General features: G+C 38.6%; 1 protein-coding gene across 7 annotated transcripts in view; it reads left to right on the forward strand.

The window, feature by feature from the left end:
* Window positions 1-87: 87 nt before the first annotated feature.
* Window positions 88-20,944, forward strand: part of ZNF624 (zinc finger protein 624) — a 52,932-nt gene continuing 32,075 nt past the window's right edge. Inside the window, exons 1-4 of one of the 7 annotated variants that reach the window (XM_073881754.1) lie at window positions 88-166; window positions 2,793-2,916; window positions 9,276-9,364; window positions 11,850-11,915. In XM_073881754.1, coding sequence (XP_073737855.1) covers window positions 2,901-2,916; window positions 9,276-9,364; window positions 11,850-11,915 — 171 coding nt within the window. In that variant the 5' untranslated portion in view covers window positions 88-166; window positions 2,793-2,900. The other 6 variants (XM_073881756.1, XM_073881755.1, XM_025864104.2 and 3 more) reach the window with 6 other exon arrangements.

The raw sequence follows: 20,944 nt of genomic DNA on the forward strand, positions 1-20,944 counted from the left end.
AAGAAAAAGCTCCGCGCTGAGGATTCTGGGCACTGTAGTTCGGGAGCCCCGGTGCGCAGGCGCACTGGCTTGCCTGGAGGCCAGCCCCGCCAAGCCGGCGCCATTGCTGGAAGCGTTCCCGCCCTGCTCTGCGAGTGCCCTCAGTTGTCCTCAGTTCGGCAGCCAGGTACTCGTTGCCCCCGGCGCCGGGCCGCGGTTCCCCGCCGCCCCTCCCTCGGCGCTTGGCTCCTGGCGGCGTCCGGGGCGTGGCCGGTCCCTCCAGAGCCCGGGTCCCTGAGCGGACACGCCCACCCGAGAGGGGACTGCGGCTGGGCCTCCTCCCTGGCTGTTGGCTCGGTCTCCCCCTGGCCTGGCTGGGGGGCCGTCGGGGCCGTGGGCGGCGGGCGCGGCGCTGGGGTCGGGGAGCGCCGGGCGCGGGGCCCCGGCTAGTAGGGCTCGACCGGGGCGGGCCGCCTCCTCCCGGTCCCGCGCCTTTGACGGAGGGAGGAGGGGGACCCCCGATGCGCTCTTAGGGAAAGGCGGCGAGACTGGAGGAAGGAGAGGCTCCCTCCCGGCTTCTGAACCGGCGCGGATGGAACGGTTTCACACCTGGTGACCTGACAGGTGGATGAACTCCTGTCTTTCGGTACCCGCGGCAGTTTTTCCAGATAATCACTTTTAAATCACTTGTCTCTCCCTGACGTGATAATGGCATCATTGCTTTGGTTGGGAGATGCTGGACTGGTCCATGGCGCTGAAGTTCTCAAGAAGAACATGGTCCCCTTCATTATTTTAAAATAACAAAGCTGGCCTAAGATCCACAGCAAGAGAAATTCCTCAAGTCCTTGGTGCTTCCGCAGTGCTTGGGAAGACAGGGCTTGGGTGAAGTCACAATATCCAGAAAAAAATATCTAGGAAATTACGACTTTGGAGAAGTATTGGCCTAGATAATCTTCTGTGTAATGTCAGAGGTGAAAGGAGAAACTGATCAAGTGATTTTGCCTGTGGACGTATTGCCACAGTAGCCAGACCTAAGATAGAACCTGGGGGTGTGGACAGCCACTGTGGAATTTTATCCCTACACCAAACTCCTGTGTATGTAGAGCTCCTCATTGTCTACTTGGAAAGTGTAGAAAAGTAGAAGGAAGTGTAAAACATCACAGGTCCGGCGCTCCGAGGTCACAGGGGAGTTTTGGCTTATTCACTTGCTGTCTTTGTCTTTATGCATTATTTTTACATAACCGAGATCAAGCTGATTATCTTGAATTTTAAATAGCGTTGGTTATTCTGATTATAAAATTGTAAAAGATGTTTATGGCACAGCTTGGTATTAAACATATTTGGCTAGCATTATCTATACGGCAAAATTGCCGGGGAGGAGTTTATTAATCTTTAGAAATTTAAGAAGAAATGATAACTCAGGTCATTCCTTTTTTTTTTTTTTTTTTAAGAGGTGGGGAGATGGGATGAGAGGGAGAGAGAGAATTTTAAGCAGGCTCCATGCCCAGTGCAGAGCCGGAGGCAGGACTTGGTCTCACGACCCTGAGATCATGACCTGAGCCAAAATTAAGAGTCAGACACTTAACCAACTAAGCCACCCAGGCACCCCAGAACAGTTTCAATTTTTGTCTTAAGTTGTGTTTGAACTTGCCACAAGTGTTGTTTCTAAACTGTGAAATGAAGAGTGATTCAAGAAGTACCAGGCTTGAAGCAGAAACTCAGGCTCTAGAATGATCTTGGTAAAACGTATTTCAATTGGATTTTCCCATGTGAAAAGAAGAGTCTTTAATTTGGGGTTTAGGAGTTAGCTTTAGAACAATATTTCTCAAGGTGTGAACTTGAGGTACTTGTTGACAATGTAGATTTCTGTGTTTCCCACTTAGAGATCCTGATTTAGATCTTGGAAGGAGCCAAAGAATTTCCTTTCTGAAAAGCATGCCTAGGGGGTGCCTGCATGGCTCAGTCGGTTAAGTGGCTGACCTTTGATTTCCACTCAAGTCATGATCTCAGGGTCATGAGATGGAGCCCGCCTTGGGCTCTGCATTGGGCGTGGAGCCTGCTTAAGATTCTCTCCCTCAAGGCGCCTGGGTGGCTCAGTCAGTTAAGCGTCAGCCACGATCTCAGGGTCCTGGGATCGAGCCCAGCCCCACATCAGGCTCTCTGCTCAGTGCGGAGCCTGCTTCTCCCTCTCCCTCTGCTGTTCCCCCTGCTTGTGCTCTCTCTCTATCAAATAAATAAATAAATAAATAAATAAATAAATAAATAAATAAATAAAATCTTTTAAAAAAATTCTCTCCCTCTCCCTCTGCCTCTCCCCGCTCCATCCCCACTACTGCCACTCATATGCCCTCTTTCCCTCTCTAAAAAAATAATAAAATAAAATAAATGAAAATCATGCCTAGTGAGCTTTTTGCATCTCTGTTTAAGATGTGGGAGTTTTTATTTTTCTATTTTTTTTTAAGATTTTATTTGTTAGAGTACAAGAAGGGGGAGCAGCAGGCACAGGGAGAAGCAGGCTCCCCGCTGAGAAAGGAGCCCAATGTAGGACTTGATCCCAGGACCCTGAGATCATGACCTGAGTGGAAGGCAGACGCTTAACCGACTGAGCCACCCAGGCATCCCGGATGTGGGAGTTTTCTAATTATACTTAGGAATTTTCTGGGGTAAGAGTCATTTTCATTAGATTTGCAGAGGAATCCATGACCTAAAACAAGGTAGAGAAATACTGGTGTATGGGTAAAGCACTTTTATGAGTAACTTTTGAGACTTCAGTATAAGAATCCTCTCAGATTATTCATTCTTTTTTTTTTAAGATTTTATTTATTTGACAGAGAGCACAAGCAGAAGGAGAGAGAGGGAGAAGCAGGCTCCCTGCTGAGCAAGGAGCCCGATGTGGGACTCAATCCCAGGACCCTGGGATCATGACCCCGGCCGAAGGTAGCTGCTTAACCAACTGAGCTACCCAGGCGTCCCCAGATTATTCATTCTTTATCCAAGTCTTATCGTCATGCTCCACTGTGTTTTTCCTCCCTCAACTTCTTATTTCTCTTTCACCAAAATCTTTTCATTGGGCATAGTGAAGCCCCAGGGTCATGGAACAAACTGCATGTGGAGGTCTTCTGATCAGATGGGGGGCCACCAAATGTGGGGTGACCTGATCAGGTAGAGGTCGGTGGCGAGGGCAGTAAAATTCACCCAAGGCAGAACAAAGGAGTTTACTAAACACACTATAAGGGAATGGCAGGCGGGACAGCAAGGGAGAGACTGCAAGGAGGCTGTGGTGGGGGGCTGGAGTTAGGGGGGAAGGTGAGGAGGTGTGGGAACATACGGAATTTTCCCTTTTTGGTGCCTGTATCCAGGTGTAAGTAACCCATTGGTCAGCCAGGGATTATGGATATTTTGAGGTGGGTCACCTAATGGGTCTGTTTGTATTCAGCCTGGTGGTCACTGTGGGCCCTTCTACCTCACTTAAGATTCCATTGTTCAAGTTGGTTGCCCAAAAGCAACCTCTACACTACAGTCTTAAGAGAATCGCATTTTCTTTTTCTTTTTTTAAAAGATTTTATTTATTTGAGAGAGAGAGCATGAGTGGGGAAGGCGGGGAGCAGAGGAAGAAGGGGAGGAGAGAGAATCTGAAGTAGACGCCACCCTGAGCGCAGAGCCCTGCTCTGGGGCTCGATCTCATGACCCTGAGATCATGACCTGAGCCAAAACCAAGAGTCGGATGCTTAACCTACTGAGCCACCCAGGTGCCCCGACAAGCGCTTGTTTTCTTGATTTAACTAAACTCTACTCTCCCAGGCTTACCCAAGAACTTTACATTTTTCTTTCATGACCATTCATTCTACTAATTAGGAAATTAATTTTTCAGCTTTAACCGAGTCTATGTGGTTTGAACAAGAAAGCCTATTTCTTTCTCATATAAAAGTCTGAGTTGTTAGGTGGCAGGCAGTGATAAGGGTAGGCAGCTCTCATCCATTAGGTCATCTGGAAACCCAGGTTCCAGTCATCTCTTTGCTTCACCACCTCCTGGGGGCATTATCTTTCCTATGGTAGCAGCTGACTCACTCTTATCCTGTTGCATTCCAGGCCTTTGGAAAGGGAAACGAAGAACTGGAGGCCAAACAGCTCCCTTTTAAAGATGTGACATCAGCTCTCTTACTCAAATCCCATTTGCTGTAATTTAGTCACATGGGTACACCTGCCTACATGGTGGCTGGGAAATGTCTCTAGCTGGATGACCTTATGTCCCGCTGAGATTTCAAGCCTTTGTCAATATAGAAGGGGAGACTGGATGTTGGAAAGCAATTAGCAGGCTCTGCTACATTGGCCTACATAAGTTTCCTGCTGCTTGAGTCAGTCTTAGAAAAAAAAAATTTTTTTTTTTTAGTCTTAGAAAATTTTTAAACAAAAATTGTTCTTTGGGAAATTTTATTTTTATTGGCATACAGTTTTAAGATGATTTATATGTTATAGCCCCTTTCTTTTTTTAATTAATTATTTTTATTAACATATAATGTATTATTTGTTTAAGGAGTACAGGTCTGTGATTTTATCAGTCTTACACAATTCACCACACTCACCATAGCACATACCCTCTCCAGTCTCCATCACCCAGCCACCCTGTTATAGCCCCTTTCTTGTGTCTATTTTTAGTTTATTGGTATATTTTCTTCTTTGGCCAGTGGCATATATATTTCATTATTTAGAGAATCAGCTCCTGCCTATGTCAATTGCTTTGTTATTTACTAGTTTCTTTATTATTTCTCTTTATGGTTTGCTTGTTAATTATTTTTCTTATCTAGTTGAATGTTTAATATTTTTATTCTTTTAAAAAATGTTAGTTACATGTATTTAGGGATATAAATTTTATCTTTTTTAAAGAGTTTTGGTGACCCATGAGTTTTTAATCTACAATTCTCTCATTTTCTAATTCACTGGCAATTAAAGTTCTCTCTTTGACTTAATAGGTACTCAGGAGGGTCTATTTTAATTCCCTGGTGATTGGGTTTTTGCCCCCTCACTCCAGACTTACATTTGTAATTCTACATCATGGTTAGAGAGTGTCATGTATTCAGTTTTGTTTTTTTTAAGATTTTATTTTATTTTAGAGAGAGAGCACATGAGAGTGGTGGGAAGGACAGAAGGAGAGGAAGAGAGAGAACCTCAAGCAGACTCCCCACTGAGCACAGAGCCCCACATGGGGCTCAATCCCATGACCCTGAGATCATGACCTGAGCCAAAATCAAGAGTTGGACACTTAACCAGTTGAGCCACCCAGGTGCCCTCCCCCTACCCCTGGCATGATGATTTATTTTAGTGTGTGTATGCTTGTTATAGTAAGAGCTTTCTTTCCTTTTTTCATCCACAGAGATACTACTTCATTTTTTAAATGAAATATAATTGACATATAACATTATATTGGTTTCAGGCATACATCATAATGATTATGTATTGCAAAGTGATCATCAGAAATCTAGTTATATCCAGCACCACACACAGTTACAGATTTTTTTCTTGTGATGAGAACTTTTAGGATTTACGCTTATCAACTTAAAAATATAATATGGTATTATTAATTATAGTCACCATTCTGTACATTACATCTCTAGGACTTATATATTTTATAACTGAAAGTTGATAGCTTTTGACCACCTTTGCCCATCTCGTCCACTGCTCATCCTGCCTCTGGCAACCATCTCTGGAAATCTGTTCTCTGTATCTATGAGTTCAAGTTTGGGGCTGGGGGGGTTGTTTTGTTTATCTTTTTAGATTCCACATAACAGTGAGATGATACTTGTCTATGTCTGTCTGACTTGTTTCACCTAGCATAATGCCCTCTTGTTCCATCCATGTTTTCACAAATGGCAAGATTTCCTTCTTTTTTATGTCTGAATAATATTCCTGTGTGTCACATTATCTATTCATCTGTCAACAAACACTTCCATTTCTTGGCTATTGTAATTAATGTTACAGTGAACATATGGATATGGATCTCTTTTTGAGTTAGTGTTTTTGTTTCCATCAGATAAATGCCCAGAAGTGGAATTGCTGGAAAATGTAGTACTATTTTTAATTTTTTGAGGAAACTTTGAGGATATTTTAGTATGAGTTCTAGTTTTGTGAAAAATGTTGTTGGTATTTTATAGGGATTGTATTAAATCTGTACATTGCTTTGGATAGTATGGACATTTTAACAATATTGGTTCTTCCAATCCATGAGCACAGAATATCTTTCCATTTAATGTCTTCTGGTCTCAATGTACAGGTCTTTCACCTCCTTGATTAAATTTATCCCTAGGTATTCTATTCTTTTTGATGCAATTGTAAGTGGGATTATTTTCTTAATTTCTCTTTCTTACAGTTCATTATTAGTATATAGAAACACAACTGATTTTTATAAGTTGATTTTTGTATCCTGCAACTTTACTGAATCTGTTTATCCTAACAGTTTTTTGGCAGATTCTTTAGGGGTTTCTACCTATAAAAGTATGTCATCTGCAAATAATAACAGTTGTTTTCCAATTTGGATGCCTTTTATTTCTTTTTCTTGCCTAATTGCTCTGGCTAGGACTTCCAATATTATGCTGACTATAAATGATGAGAATGGGCATCCTTGTCTTGTTCTGTTCCTGATTTTAGAAAAAAAAGTGTTTTTTTTTAAGTTCCTTCTTTTTTTTTTTTTTTAAAGATTTCATTTATTTATTTGACAGAGAGAGACAGTGAGAGAAGGAACACAAGCAGGGGGAGTAGGAGAGGGAGAAGCAGGCTTCCCCGTGGAGCAGGGAACCCGATGTGAGGCTCGATCCCAGGACCCTGGGGTCACAACCCGAGCCGAAGGCAGACACTCAATGACTGAGCCACCCAGGCGCCCCTTAGAAAAAAAAAGTTTTTATCATTTCACCATTGAGTATATTAACTGTGGTCTTGTCATATATGGCCTTTGTTGAGAGCTTTTATCGTAAATGGATGATGATTTTGCCAAGTGCTTTTTCTGCATCTATTGAGATGATCATATGATTTTTATTCTTCATTTTGTTTAACGTGATGTATCACCTTGATTGACTTGCAGATGTTGAGTCATTCTTGCATCCCTAGAATAAATCCACTTGATCCACTTGATCATTGTGTATGATCCTTTTGATGTATTGTTGAATTCAGTATGCTAATATTTTGTTGAGGAATTTTGCATCTATGTTCAACAGGATTATTGACTTCTAATTTTCTTTTCTTATGGTGTCTTTTTTTTAATTTTTTTTTTAATTTATTTGATAGAGAGAAACACAGCGAGAGAGGGAACACAAGCAGGGGGAGTGGGAGAGGGAGAAGCAGGCTTCCTGCCGAGCAGAGAGCCCGATGCGGGGCTCGATCCCAGGATCCTGGAACCATGACCTGAGCCGAAGGCAGATGCTTAATGACTGAGCCACCCAGGCACCCCTTCTTGTGGTGTCTTTGCCTGGTTTTGGTATCGCAATAATGCTGGCCTCGTAAAATTAGTTTGGAAGTGTTCCTTCCTCTATGTTTTTTGGAAGAGTTTGAGAAGGTTTGGTATTAATTCTTCTTAAATGTTTGATGGAATGCACCAATGAAACTACCTAGTCCTGGACTTTGTTTTTTGAGAGACTTTTTATTATTGATTCAATCTCCTTACTAGTAATCAGTGTGTCGGATTTTTCTCTTTCTTCATGATTCAGTCTTGGTAGGTTGTATGTTTTAGGAATTTACTCATTTCTTCTAGGTCGGCATGATCTTTTTTAGACCCATATTATCTTACACTTTAATGTGTGCATATGAATCAGCTAGGGATCTTATTAAAAAGCTGATTCTGATTTAATAGGTTCTGAAGTTGGACCTCAAATTTTGCATTTTTCACAAGCTCTCCAGTAATGTTTATGCTGCTGTTCTTCAGTCTACATTTTTGAATACAAAGCTCTTGGATGTGAATTCTTAATGGAGACAAATTGTCTATGTAAGGCAGGGACAGATTCAGCATAATCCTGCATAGATTCTTTTGGGCCCCAAAAGCCCTACTGCATGGTGAGAGCATCAAACTTCCTAGGAAACTGTCATTAAAAAGAATTTCACAAAATCTGGGAAGCTTAATTCTTACTGCACCACTGCTCTTTTATATGTCTTGCAGCATCATTCTGCGACTATGCACTTATTAAGAGAATATTTACAGGGGCGCCTGGGTGGCTCAGTCATTAAGCGTCTGCCTTCGGCTCAGGTCATGATCCCAGGGTCCTGGGATCGAGCCCCACATCGGGCTCCCTGCTCCACAGGAAGCCTGCTTCTCCCTCCCCCACTCCCCCTGCTTATGTTTCCTCTTGCTGTCTCTCTCTCTCTGTCAAATAATAAATAAATAATCTTAAAAAAAAAAAAAGAATGTTTACAAACATCAGGCTCTTGTTTTGCAACCAAACTCAGCATTAGCAGGGCCATATTCTTTTTTTTCTTTTCCTACTTCCTTTTTATTTGGGTTTGCCTGATACAGAATGAGTAGATAAAGATCTATTTGAATATGAGATTTAGAGAAGCATGTCAGGACTTCTTTTTAAATTTGGAGGTTGTGGTCTCTTTTTAAATTTTTTTTAAGGATTTTATTTATTTATTCATAAGAGACACACAGAGAGAGGCAGAGGGAGAAGCAGGCTCCCCACTAAGCAGGGAGCCTGATGCGGGACTCGATCCAAGGACCCTGGGATAATGACCTGAGCCAAAGGCAGATGCTTAACCATCTGAGCCACCCAGGTGCCCGTGGTGTTCTCTTTATATGAAGGTGAAATCTCTGAAAATGTTAGTAAATTGATCATCACATGAAAGACAAGAAGAAATTCTTAGCATGTTTCATTTTTAGATGAGTAGGTGCTTGTCACAAAGAACAATTGAATTATTTTCTTTCACATCATATAGCAAGTTGATTTAATGGAAAAGTTGTGGACATTGGAATTAGACCGATTTGGGGTCATGCATGGCCTTGGACAAATAGTATAATTTCTCTAAGCTTCATTTTCCTGATCAGTGGAAGGGGAATATAATTCCCATTGGATTGATTTGAAGTTCAAATTAAAAGCACCTTATACAATGTCTGGCCTGCTAGCCGTGACTACATTTAATGGTATTAAAATGTCAAGATCTCCAGGAGCAAGGATCTTTCTTCCTCACTGATCTTGGGGGTTAATCTTGTGTTCTTTAGGGAAGTCATGCTTACTTGTAATGTCAGGATTCCAACTAGATAAGTCTGAGATTTCCAAGGCAGGTTGGGTGTTCACGGCTTATTTCTTTCTCTTTCTCAGATATGCCATTGCAAGACTCCACTCTTGCCAGAGAGGGGAACCCGGAGGAAGAGATTATGGCTGCTATGGTTTTTTCAGTTGGACCTCTGGTAAGTTGGGGTTTCCTCTGGTCCTGACCTGCTTCTTGGTTTCAGGGCATGTCTGTTTTTCCTGAAGCCCATGACTTGCCTACCTTACCCACACCCCTTCTGGTAACTGAATCAAATTGTTTCACCCATGAAAATTGGGTTCATCATAGTAAAGCTTGTAATCTGTAAAAGGTTCATTATACATATTGAAGCAAATATCAAGAGACCTGATCTTTCAAAAAATACTTTTTGCTGTTTTTGATAGATAGGCAGTCTAGGAAATTTACTTTTGATGTTAAATTTGTATCGTTCCCAGGAAATTTCAGTTATTTATGGGGTAGAAGAATGGAATATTTTAAATTGGAAATTTTGTTTAGGAAATTTTGGGAAAAATATATATACACATAGACACACCCACACACCCTCTTAATTAAGAGGGACCATTCCCCTCATGCCCACTCTCAGTGATCTCCTCTTTTCTACCCATTAAGAAGTGACCAAGCTTGCCATTTGCAACGACGTGGATGGAACTAGAGGGTATTAAGCTAAGCAAAATAAGTCAGTCAGAGAAAGACAATTATCATATGATCTCACTGATATGAGGAGTTTGAGAAACAAGACAGACGATCATCGGGGCAGGGAAGGAAAAATGAAACAAGATGAAACCAGAGAAGGAGACAAACCATGAGACTCTTATTCTCAGGAAAGAAACTGAGGGTTGCTGGAGTGGTGGGGGTGGGAGGGATGGGGTGTCTGGGTGATAGACATTGGGGAGGGTATGTGCTATGGTGAGCCCTGTGAATTGTACAAGACTGATGAATCACGGATCTGTACTTCTGAAACAAATAATGCAATATATGTTAATAAAAAAAAAGTGACCAAGCTTAATAGATGACATGGAGAGAAAGAAGATTTTTAAGACACAGTGCTTGGCTGTAGGGAGCTTACAGTCTCATTGCGGTAAGGCATACAAAAGAAATAGTTACATAATTTATTTAGGTGAATGATATTTGCTTAGCCATATGATAAAGAAAATGAGTGCTCTGAAATAAAAGAAATGAGACGTGACTATGGGCCAAATTGGTCCATGAGAAACCTCCTGAGAACAGTTAGACTTAGGGTGGTACCCAGTTACAAGTGGGATTTAAACTGTCATCAAGAATTTGTGAGGGTGGTTCAGGTGAGAAGGGAGTCCAAGGGCAAGGCCCTGTGGCAGAGAACAGAGGGGTACACTAGTGATTCCAGTTGGAAAGTTATGAAAGACAGGACTGAATTCGATATTTAAGCTGAATCTTTTAATGTTTCCCTGAAGACATGTAAGTATACATATGTATGTGTGTGAGTGTGTGTTTGAGATGGGTGTTAATGTGATAAAAGCTGTATTTTGGCAGTGACTTTCTGAAATAGGAGACCCCAAAGAAAGAGGATACCAACAAATATAATTTGTTCTAGTAATAATATGCAGTAACCTGCAGTAGTGATCTTTTATTCTTTGTAGCTGGGATGTACAATGAAAATAATCCTTAAAACATACCCTTGAAAGATAAATAAGGGGCATCTGGGTGATTCAGTTGGTTGAGCGTCTGACTCTTGATCTCAGCTCAGATCTTGATCTCAGGGTCGTAGGTTTGGGCCCTGTATTAGGCTCCACGTGGAGCCTACTTAAAAAAAAGAGAGAGAGATAAAAGATAAATAAAAACCAAAATGTTGCCCTTGATCAGTAGATCCAAAGTATTTGTCTAGTATTGACATGGTCAAACCCATTCGTAATTACCAGAGGTTGAGGTTCACATTTTCTGGAAGCTGAATATTTGTATTTTTTAGATAAGAACTTGGGAGGGAAGAACTAAGATAACCTTTTTTCTCAATGGACTTTAAACAGTTGTATTCCCCATAGTTTTTAAAATGGCACACACAAAACTTAAAATCGTTAAGTACTAATAGAAAGAAAAGAATAGAAGACCATTTCATCTATAAAATCAGGCCCTCATGGGGATACAGTTTATAAGGTTTGGAAGAAAACAATATAGTGAGAAGTCCCTGAAATACTTCCTGAATGACTGAGATATCTGGTCCCCCTGACCCCCACAGCACTAAGGATTTTCTACTGTGGAAAATACATAGTGTTAGTAGGTTTTGAGTACTTTTCTTGAGCAAGATAGATACTTTCTGAAGAAATGCAATTACATGGAAAGCTACATAATTCTCCCTTCTGAAGGCCTCTTATAAATTTATTTTTGTTGTGATAGGTTCTTTGTTGGAAGCCTCCTTTAGAAACTATGCAGTTATATCTTTCTCGGTCTTGTGTTTGTCCTTGTCTTAAACAAGGTCAAAAAAGATCATAATTAGATGTGACTATGGGACATTAATTTCAGCCCTAAATAAAACAATAGAAGATGTTATCCCATATATGCCACATCCACGGTGGACTGATGTTGCTTGTTGAGGCTCTGCTGTAGGTCATAGGCAGCCTATCACTGAAAGATCTTATCCTGTATCCCCTCAGAATCCAGAAGATTCCCAGCCCGATGAAGAACTTCACCTTCAGGCAGAAGAGCCGGAACTGGTAAAGGTAATACTTACATGTATGTAAGGGGAAAGAGAAGGGCCTCTTTTACCGCCCCCTGGTTCTTAATGTTCCTAGTTCATGGCAGGTTGACAGTGAACACCGACTTGCTTGATAGATGTAGTAACCCCAGGACTGGTATCATCAATTTGGCAGATTTCATTTCTCTCAGCGGTGGCAGCCCTAACGTGGCAGATGGTCACATCGTCATTGCTAATTGATAAAGTATCCCGTATCACATCCTCTGATTCTTGCTTTGCATTGTCAGACTCAATACCATTAAAAGTACCAAGAATGGGGAGCCTGGGTGACTCAGTTGATTAAGCGTCTGCCTTTGGCTCAGGTCGTGATTCCAGGGTCCTGGGATCAAGCCTCGAATCTGGCTCCCTGCTCAGCCGGGAGTCTGTTTCTCCCTCTCCCTCTGCCCCTTTCCCCTGCTCATGCTCTCTCGCGCGCCCTCTCTCAATAAATAAATAAAATCTTTAAAAAAAAAAAAATACCAAGAACACATCAACTTGAGTGGAAACATTCTTAAGATATGTTTAAATTAGTTTAGATTTTTTTATTTCACTATTATTTGTTAAGCTTACTTTCTTATTCGTGAGTACAGAATCCACCTGATTTTTCCAAAAAATATCAAATCAGAAATTTATGAATTACGTTAAGAAAAATTATCTAAAACTTAGAAATAAGAAATAAGGTAAAAGATAAATGTATACCCTTTCAGTGTCATATTAGACATGTCTATCCTGGTATTCTTTTTTCTGCTATCAATAGACAATGGTTTTTGTGTCTTCTTTGAACCAGCTTCGTCAAGCAGCTGATCTCTCATTAATGACTTAAGTCAATCTTTGGCATGTGTTGACGATACTTTTAGAATTATGGGGTTTACTTTTTTTTAAAATTTTTTGTTGAAGTATAGTTGATGTACAATGTTATGTTAGTTTCAGGTGTATAGCATAGTGATTAGACAACTCTATACATTAGACAGTGCTCACCACGGTAAGTGTAGTTACCATCTGTTACCGTACAAAGTTATTACAATATTAGTGACTATACTCCCTCTGCTGTACTTTTCTTCTTTGTGACTTATTTATTTTATTTTACTTTTTTAAAAGATTTTATTTATTTATTTGACAGAGAGACACAGCGAGAGAGGGAACACAAGCAGGGGGAGTGGGAGAGGGAGAAGCAGGCTTCCTGCGGAGCAGGGAGCCCGATGCGGGACTCGATCCCAGGACCCTGGGATCATGACCTGAGCCGAACGCAGACGCTTAATGACTGAGCCACCCAGGCGCCCCGTGACTTATTTATAACTGGAAGTTTGTACCTCCTAATCCCCTTCACCTGTTTCACTCATCCTTCTCCCCTCCTAGCAACCACCACTTTGTTCTCTGTATTTAGGAGTTTGTTTCTGTTTTTTGTTTGTTCATTTTTTTATTTGTGTAAGTGAAATCATATGGTATTTGTCTTTGATTTATTTCACTTAGCATAATACCCTCTAGGTCCACCAATGTTACGACAAATGACAAGACTTTTTTCTTTTTTATGGCTGAGTCGTATTTAATTTATGTATATGTGTGTTATATATAACATCTTCTTTATCCATTCATCTATTGGTAGACACTTAGATCGCTTCTAGATCTTAGCTGTTGTAAATAATGCTGCAATAATCATAGAGGTGCATATCTTTTTGAATTAATGTTTTTACTTTCTTTGGGTAAATAGCCAGCAGTGGAATTACTGGATCATATGGTAATTCTATTTTTAATTTTTTGAGGAACCTCCATACTGTTTTCCATAGTGGCTGCACCTGCTTGCTTTCCCACCAACAGTGCCCAAGTGTCCCCTTTTCTCCACACTCTTGCCAATTCTTGTTATTTCTTGTCTTTTTATTTTAGCCATTCTGATGGCTGTATTTTCTCATTGTGGTTTTGATTTGCATTTCTTTGATAATCAGTGATGTTAAGCATCCTTTCATGTATCTGAAAATACATGTCCTTTTTGGGAAAATATCTGTTCAGGTCCCCTGCCCATTTTTAATTGAATTATTTGGGGGTTTTGTTGAGTTGTATGCATTCTTTTTATATTTTGGATATTAACCCCCTATCAGATATATTGTTTGCAAACACCTTCTCCCTTTTTTGTGTTGGTGGTTTCTTTTGCTATGCAAAAGCTTCTAAGTTTGATATAGTCCCAATTATTTACTTTTGCTTTTGTTTCCCTTGCCTGAGGAGACAGATCCAGAAAACTGTTGCTAAGGCCAGTGTCTAAGAGTTTACTGCCTTTGTTTTCTTTTAGTTGTTTTATGGTTTTAGGTCTCACATTTGGGTCTTTAATTCATTGTTACTTTATTTTTGTGTGGGGTGTAAGAAAGTGGTCCAGTTTCATTCTTTTGCATGTAGCTGCCAAGCTTTTCCAACACCATTTGTTGAAGAGACTGTCTTTTCCCCATTTATATTCTTGCCTCCTCTCTTATAGATAATTATGGTTAAAAAAAGATTATGTTGGGGCCCCTGCGTGGCTCAGATGGTTAAGCGTCTGCCTTCGGCTCAAGTCATGATCCCAGGGTCCTGGGATCGAGCCCCACATCAGGCTTCTGGCTCAGTGGGGAGCCTGCTTCTCCCTCTGCCTCTGCCTCTCCCCCTGCTCACGCTCTCTCGCTCTGTATCTCTGTCTCAAATGAATAAATAAAATCCTTAAAAATAAAAAATAAAGAAAGATTATGTTGAAGTTCAGCTCCTTTTCTTTTAGAATCATGTTTTTAAGTTTTTTAAAATTACACTTTGGAAGTTGTTTTATTCCAAGAATATTTTATGTGAAAGGGGGCTTTTGTTTTTGCTTCTATGAGAAAATACATTCTGAGACTCTTACACATAATTTTTATATAGCCTTTTTGAAATTTAATACTGGGCCAATCATTCTTAAAATTGCCCTTTAAGATATAACAGTTCAGACTTAAAAATTTTAAGGTGAAAATATTAATAGTTTCAGACTTTGAATCATGAACTGTAGGAAAATACCATTATTTTTGACATGGTGAATAATTCATGTGGTTTATTTTTGTTCTGACAGGGAGTCCTTGGCAGAAGATTCTGTCTGGCTCTTCCTTAAAGTCTGCATCCTGTTTATAAGTACTGAGCTTAGTTTTAATTTTTTTTTTTTTTTTAAGTAAGCTCCATGCCTAGGAGCCCAATGCAGGGCTTAAACTCACGACCCTGAGATCAAGACCTGAGCTGAGATCAAGAGTCAGACACTTAACTGTGCCCCTAGTTTTGTTTAATCTTAATTTGAAAAAAAATAAAATAAAATAAAATAAATAATAATCTTAATTTGAGTAGAACCAATGTTTTAATGATAATTTTTAACATTTCTATCTACAAAAAAGGCAGATATATACTTTTCTTAGGGCTTGTGTTGAAACTGTTGATCAATTTGGGAAGTATTGCTGTGTTAATATTAAGTTTTCTAGTAGGAAAAATATGGAATGTCTTCTTATTTATTTAGGTGTTCTTCAGTTTCTTTCAGTGATGTTTTGTCATTTGTAGTGTATGTGTCTTGCACATCTTTCGTTAAATTCGTTCCTAAGTGTTTTATTCTTTTTGCTATTTTAAGTGGATTTTTTTTCTTAATTTCTTTTTTGGAATGTTCGTTGGTAATGTATAAACATAGTTGACTTATGTATATTGATCTTGTGTCCTGAACCTTGCTGATCTAGTTTATTTGTAGAAGGGTTTTTTTGTTTATTTGTTTGCATGTGCATGTGCATGTGTGTGGATTCTTTAGGGTTTTCTATATGCAAGATAATATCATCTGTAAGTAGAAATTATGTCATTTCCAAATAGAAATTTACTTTTTCCTTTCGAGTCTCGATACTTTCTATTTCTTTTTCTTCTCTAGGTTTTCTTGCTAAAACTTAAAGTACAGTGTTGAATAGAAGTAAGGAGAGAGGACATCTTTGTGAGATTTGTGATCACAGGGAGAATGCATATGGCCATTCACCATTACGTATGATGTTAGATTTGTGTTTTCATAAGATGGTCTTTATCATGTTGATGAAGTTTGCTTCTATTTCTGGCTTGTTGGGTTTTGTCACATAATTTTTTGAGTCTGTAAGATAATTGTGTGGGTTTTGTTCTTTATTCTGTTAATATGGTGTGTTACTTTGGTTGATTTTAAGATAGTAAAGGAACTTTGTATTCCTGGGATAAATTCCTTTTGACTGTGCCTATATTATGTTTTCTTTGTTGTGGGATTCAAACTGAATCAGACTCAATTAATTCTATCTGGCTCTACCTTAAATTTTACATCTGTCTTGTTTTAGTAATACTGGCCTCATAGAATGAGTTGAGAATTGTTTTCTTCAATTTTTTGGAAGAGTTAGTGAAAGATTGGTATTAATCTTCTAGAAATGTTTGGTGGAATTCAGTGAAGCTACTTGAACCTGGGCTTTTATTGTGGGAAGTTTATTTATTACAGATCTATTCATATTTTCTGTGTCATCTTGAGTCAGTTTTGGTAGTTTGTGTCTTTCTAGGAATCTGCCCATTTTATCTAGATTTTCTAATTTGTTGGCATACAGTTGTTCCTAGTGTTCTCTTATAATCCTTTTATTTCTGTAAGGTCAGTAGTAATGTCTCCTTTTTCATTCCTGATTTTAGCAGTTTGAGTTTTCTCTCTTTAGTCAGTCTAGCTAAGGGTTTGTAATTTTTGTAATCTTTTCAAAGAGCCAACTTTTGCCTCTGTTGATTTTCTCTTTTGTTTTTTTATTCTCTATCTCGTTAATCTCCATTTTAATATTCATTATTTTCTTCTGCTTTAAAAAAATTTAGTTCACTCTTCCTTTTCTAGTTCCTTAAGGTATACATTTATTTTGTATTAATTTTTAATTTTAATTCCAAGATAATTACATACAGTGTTATATTTGTTTCAGGTGTACAATATAGTAATTCAACAATTCTGTACATTACTCAGTGTTGATCATGATAAGTGTACTCTTAATCCCATCACTGATTTCCCTCATCCCCCCACCCAGCTCCCCTCTGGTAACCATCAGTTTGTTCTCTATAGTTAATAATCTGTTTCTTGGTTTGTCTCTCTTTTTTTTTTCCTTTGATCATTTGTTTTGTTTCTTAAATTCCACATATGAGTGAAATCATATGGTATTTGTCCTTCTCTGACTGGCTTATTTCGCTTAGCATTATACTCTCTAGATCCATCTATGTTGTTGCAAGTGGCAAAGTTTCATTTTTTATGGCTGAATAATATTCCATTGTATGTATGTTTATATATACCACATCTTCTTTATCCATTCATCTATTGATGGACACTTAAGTTGCTTCCATAATTTGCCTATCATGAATAATGCTGCAATAATCCTAGGGGTGCGTATATCTTTCCGAATTAGTGTTTTCATATTTTTGAGGTAAGTAACCAGAAATACGATTCCTGGATTATGGGGTAGTTCTATTTTTAACTTTTTGAGGAACCTCTGTACTGTTTTCCACAGTGGCTGCACCAGGATGCATTCCCACCAACAGTGCACGAGCGTTCCTTTTCTTCACATCTGCACCAACAGTTCTTTTTGGATTTTTTATTTTAGCCATTCTAACAGGTGCAAGGTGGTATCTCATTGTAGTTTTGACTTGCATTTCCCTAATGATGATTGATGTTGAGCATCTTTTCATGTGTCTGTTGGCCATCTGTCTTCTTTAGAGAAATGTCTGTTCATGTCTTCTGTCCATTTTTTAATTGGATTATTTGTTTTCTGGGTGTTGAGTTTTATCATTTCTTTATATATTTTGGATACTAGCCCTTTGTCAGATATGTCATTTGCAAATATCTTCTCCCATTCAGTAGGTTGTCTTTTAGTTGTTGGTTGTTTCCTTCTTTGTGCAGAAGCTTTTTATTTTGATGTAGTCCCAGTAGTTTATTTTTGCTTTTATTTCTCTTGCCTCAGGAGACATATCTAAAAAAACAATGTTGCTATGACTGATGTCAGAGAAATGACCACCCTCATTTTTATGGTTTCAGGTCTTTAATCCATTTAGGCCTTTAATCAATTTTGAGTTTATTTTTTCTGTATGGTGTAAGAAAGTCATCCAGTTTCATTCATTTGCAGGTAGCTGTCCAGTTTTCCCAACACACTTTGTTGAGGACACTGTCTTTTTTCCATTGTATATTCTTTCCTCTTTTGTCAAAGATTAGTTGACCATATAATTATGGGTTGATTTCTAGGTTTTCTATTCTATTCTATTGATCTATGTGTCTGTATTTGTGCCAGTACCATACTGTTTTGGTTACTACAGCTTTGTAACATAATTTGAAGTCTGGAATTGTGATGCCTTGTTTTTCTTTTTCAGATTGTTTTGGCTATTTGGGGTCTTTTGTGGTTCCATACAAATTTTAGGATTATTTGTTCTAGTTCTGTTAAAAATGCTGTTGCTATTTTGATAGGGGTTGCCTTAAATCTGTACATTGCTTTGGATAGTATAGATGTTTTAACGATGTTTGTTCTTACAACCATGAACATGGAATATCTTTCCATTTCTTTGTGTTGTCTTCAGTTTCTTTCATCAGTGTTTTAGTTTTCAGAGTACAGGTCTGTACAGTACCTAGTTCCATAAGGTATGAATTTAGATTGTTGATTTTATATTTTTCTCTTTTTTTATATGTAGGCATTCACAGCTATACATTTCCGACTGAGCACTGCTTTCACTGTCTCCCACAAGTTTTGATATAGAGCGAGTCATTTTCATTTGTGTCAAAGTATTTTCTAAACTCCCTTGTGATTTCTTCTTTAACTCATTAGTTTTTTAAGAGTCTGTTAATTCTTACATATTTTTGAATTTTCTAGTTTTTTTATTGATTTGTAGTTTCATTTCATTGTAATCAGAAATGATACTTTGTATGATTTCAGTCTTTTAAAATTTTAAGACTTGTTTGTGGCCTAACATATGGTCAGTCTTGGAGAATATTCCATGTACACTTGAGAAGAATGTATGTTCTGCTATTATTGGGTGCCTCAGTGTTCTACAGATGTCTGTTCAAGTCATCTGTTTCCTTGTTGACTTCTTCTGCCTTGTACTATCCATTATTGAAAATGGGGCATTGAAGTCTTTTGTTGGATTATCTCTTTGTTTCTTCAATTCTATGATTTTTGTTTCTTGTATTTTGAGATTCCTTTAAGAGAATATATGTTTAAATTTTTTATGTCTTACTAATAAATTAACTAGCTTATCATTACAAAAATATCTTTCTTTGCTCCTAAGAACAAATTTTTGTCTATTTTGTCTGATACTAATATTGCTACTTTAGCTCTCTTTTGTGTACTGTTTACATAGTATGTTTTTTCTGTCCTTTTATATTCAACCTATTTGTGTCTTTGAATTTAAAGTGTGTCCTCTGGGGCACCTGGGTGGCTCAGTCAGTTAAGTGTCTGCCTTCAGCTCAGATCATGAGCCCCGCATTGGGCTCCCTGCTCAGTGGAGAGTCTGCTTCTCCCTCTGCTCCTCCTCCTGCTTATGTTCTCTCTCTCAAATAAATAAAATCTCAAAAAAAAAAAATAAAGTGTGTCTTCTGTAGACCCCATATATTTGTATCATTTTAAGAAAACTCCCTTCTGCTGATCTCTGCCTTTTGATTGGAGTGTTCAGCTTATTACTTTTAATTTAATGACAGATAAGGTAGAATTTATGTCCTCCTTTTTGCTATTTATCTTCTTTATGTCTTATGGCTTTTTTTGTTTCCTTCTCCTTTATTGCTTTGTTTTGTGTTAGGTATTTTCTAGCATCCTATTTGATTCCCTTATTTCTTTTTCAGTACTTTTTTGAGTTTTTATCTTAGTTCTTTCCCTGGGGATTACAGTTAACATCTTGACATAAAATGATCTATTTCAGATTAATGCCAATTTAACTTTAATAATGTATAAATCTTTGCTCCAATATAGATAGCTCCATTCCCTCAATCTCCTGTGTATTCTTATTGTCATACAAATTATACCTTTTAGGGGTACCTGTCTGGCTTAGTTGGTAGAGCATATGACTCTTGATCTCGGGGTTTTGAGTTTGGGCCCCATGTTGTGTGTAGAGATTACGTATATATAAAACCTTTAAAAAAAAATTAGGGGTACCTGAGCGGTGTGGTCAATTAAGCATCTTACTCTTGGTTTTGGCTCAGATAGTGATCTCAGGGTCGTGTGATCAACACCAGTGTTGAGCTCGATGCTCAACATGGAGTCTGCTTGAGTTTCTCTCTCCCTCTGCCCCTCCCCCACCACGCTCTCTCTCTAAAATAAATAAATAAATCTTAAAAACAAGTTATACCTTTTATACATTATGAGCCCATCAACACAGTGTTATGATTATTGTTTTATTCAGTTGTCTTTTAAAACTAGATTTAAAAGGGGGCACCTGGGTGGCTCAGTTGGTTAAGCAGCCAACTCTTGATTTTGACTTAGGTCGTGATCTCAGGGTTGTGAAATCATGTTCTTAGTGGGGAGTCTGCTTGAGATTCTCTCTCTCCCTCCTTCTGCCCTTCCCACCTCCACACCCATGCTCTCCCTCAAATAAATAAATAAATCTTTAAAAAATAAAATAAGAAAACAAAAAGTTACAAACAAAAATATGTTATTATTGTTATCTGTAGATTTATGTTTACTGGTGTTTATTATTTCTTTATGTGGACTTGTGTTACTGTCTAGTGTCCTTTAATTTTACTTGAAAGATACTGTTTAAAATTTACTGTAAGCCAGATGTTCTTACAATGAATTCTCTCATTTTTTTGTTTTTTTTTTAAGATTTTATTTATTTATTTGACAGAGAGAGATACCTGAGAGAGGGAACACAAGCAGGGGGAGTGGGAGAGGGAGAAGCAGGCTTCCTGTGGAACAGGGAACCCAATGGGGGGCTCAATTGCAGGACCCTGGGATCATGACCTGAGCCAAAGGCAGATGCTTAATGACTGAGCCACCCAGGCACCCCTCTCGTTTTTTTTTTAATTTTTTATTGTTATGTTAATCACCATACATTACATCA

The sequence above is a fragment of the Callorhinus ursinus genome, unplaced genomic scaffold (assembly GCF_003265705.2).
Source record: "Callorhinus ursinus isolate GAN/ISIS: 27379988/994484 unplaced genomic scaffold, GSC_fseal_2.0 scaffold43, whole genome shotgun sequence".
Classification (NCBI taxonomy): Eukaryota; Metazoa; Chordata; class Mammalia; order Carnivora; family Otariidae; genus Callorhinus; species Callorhinus ursinus.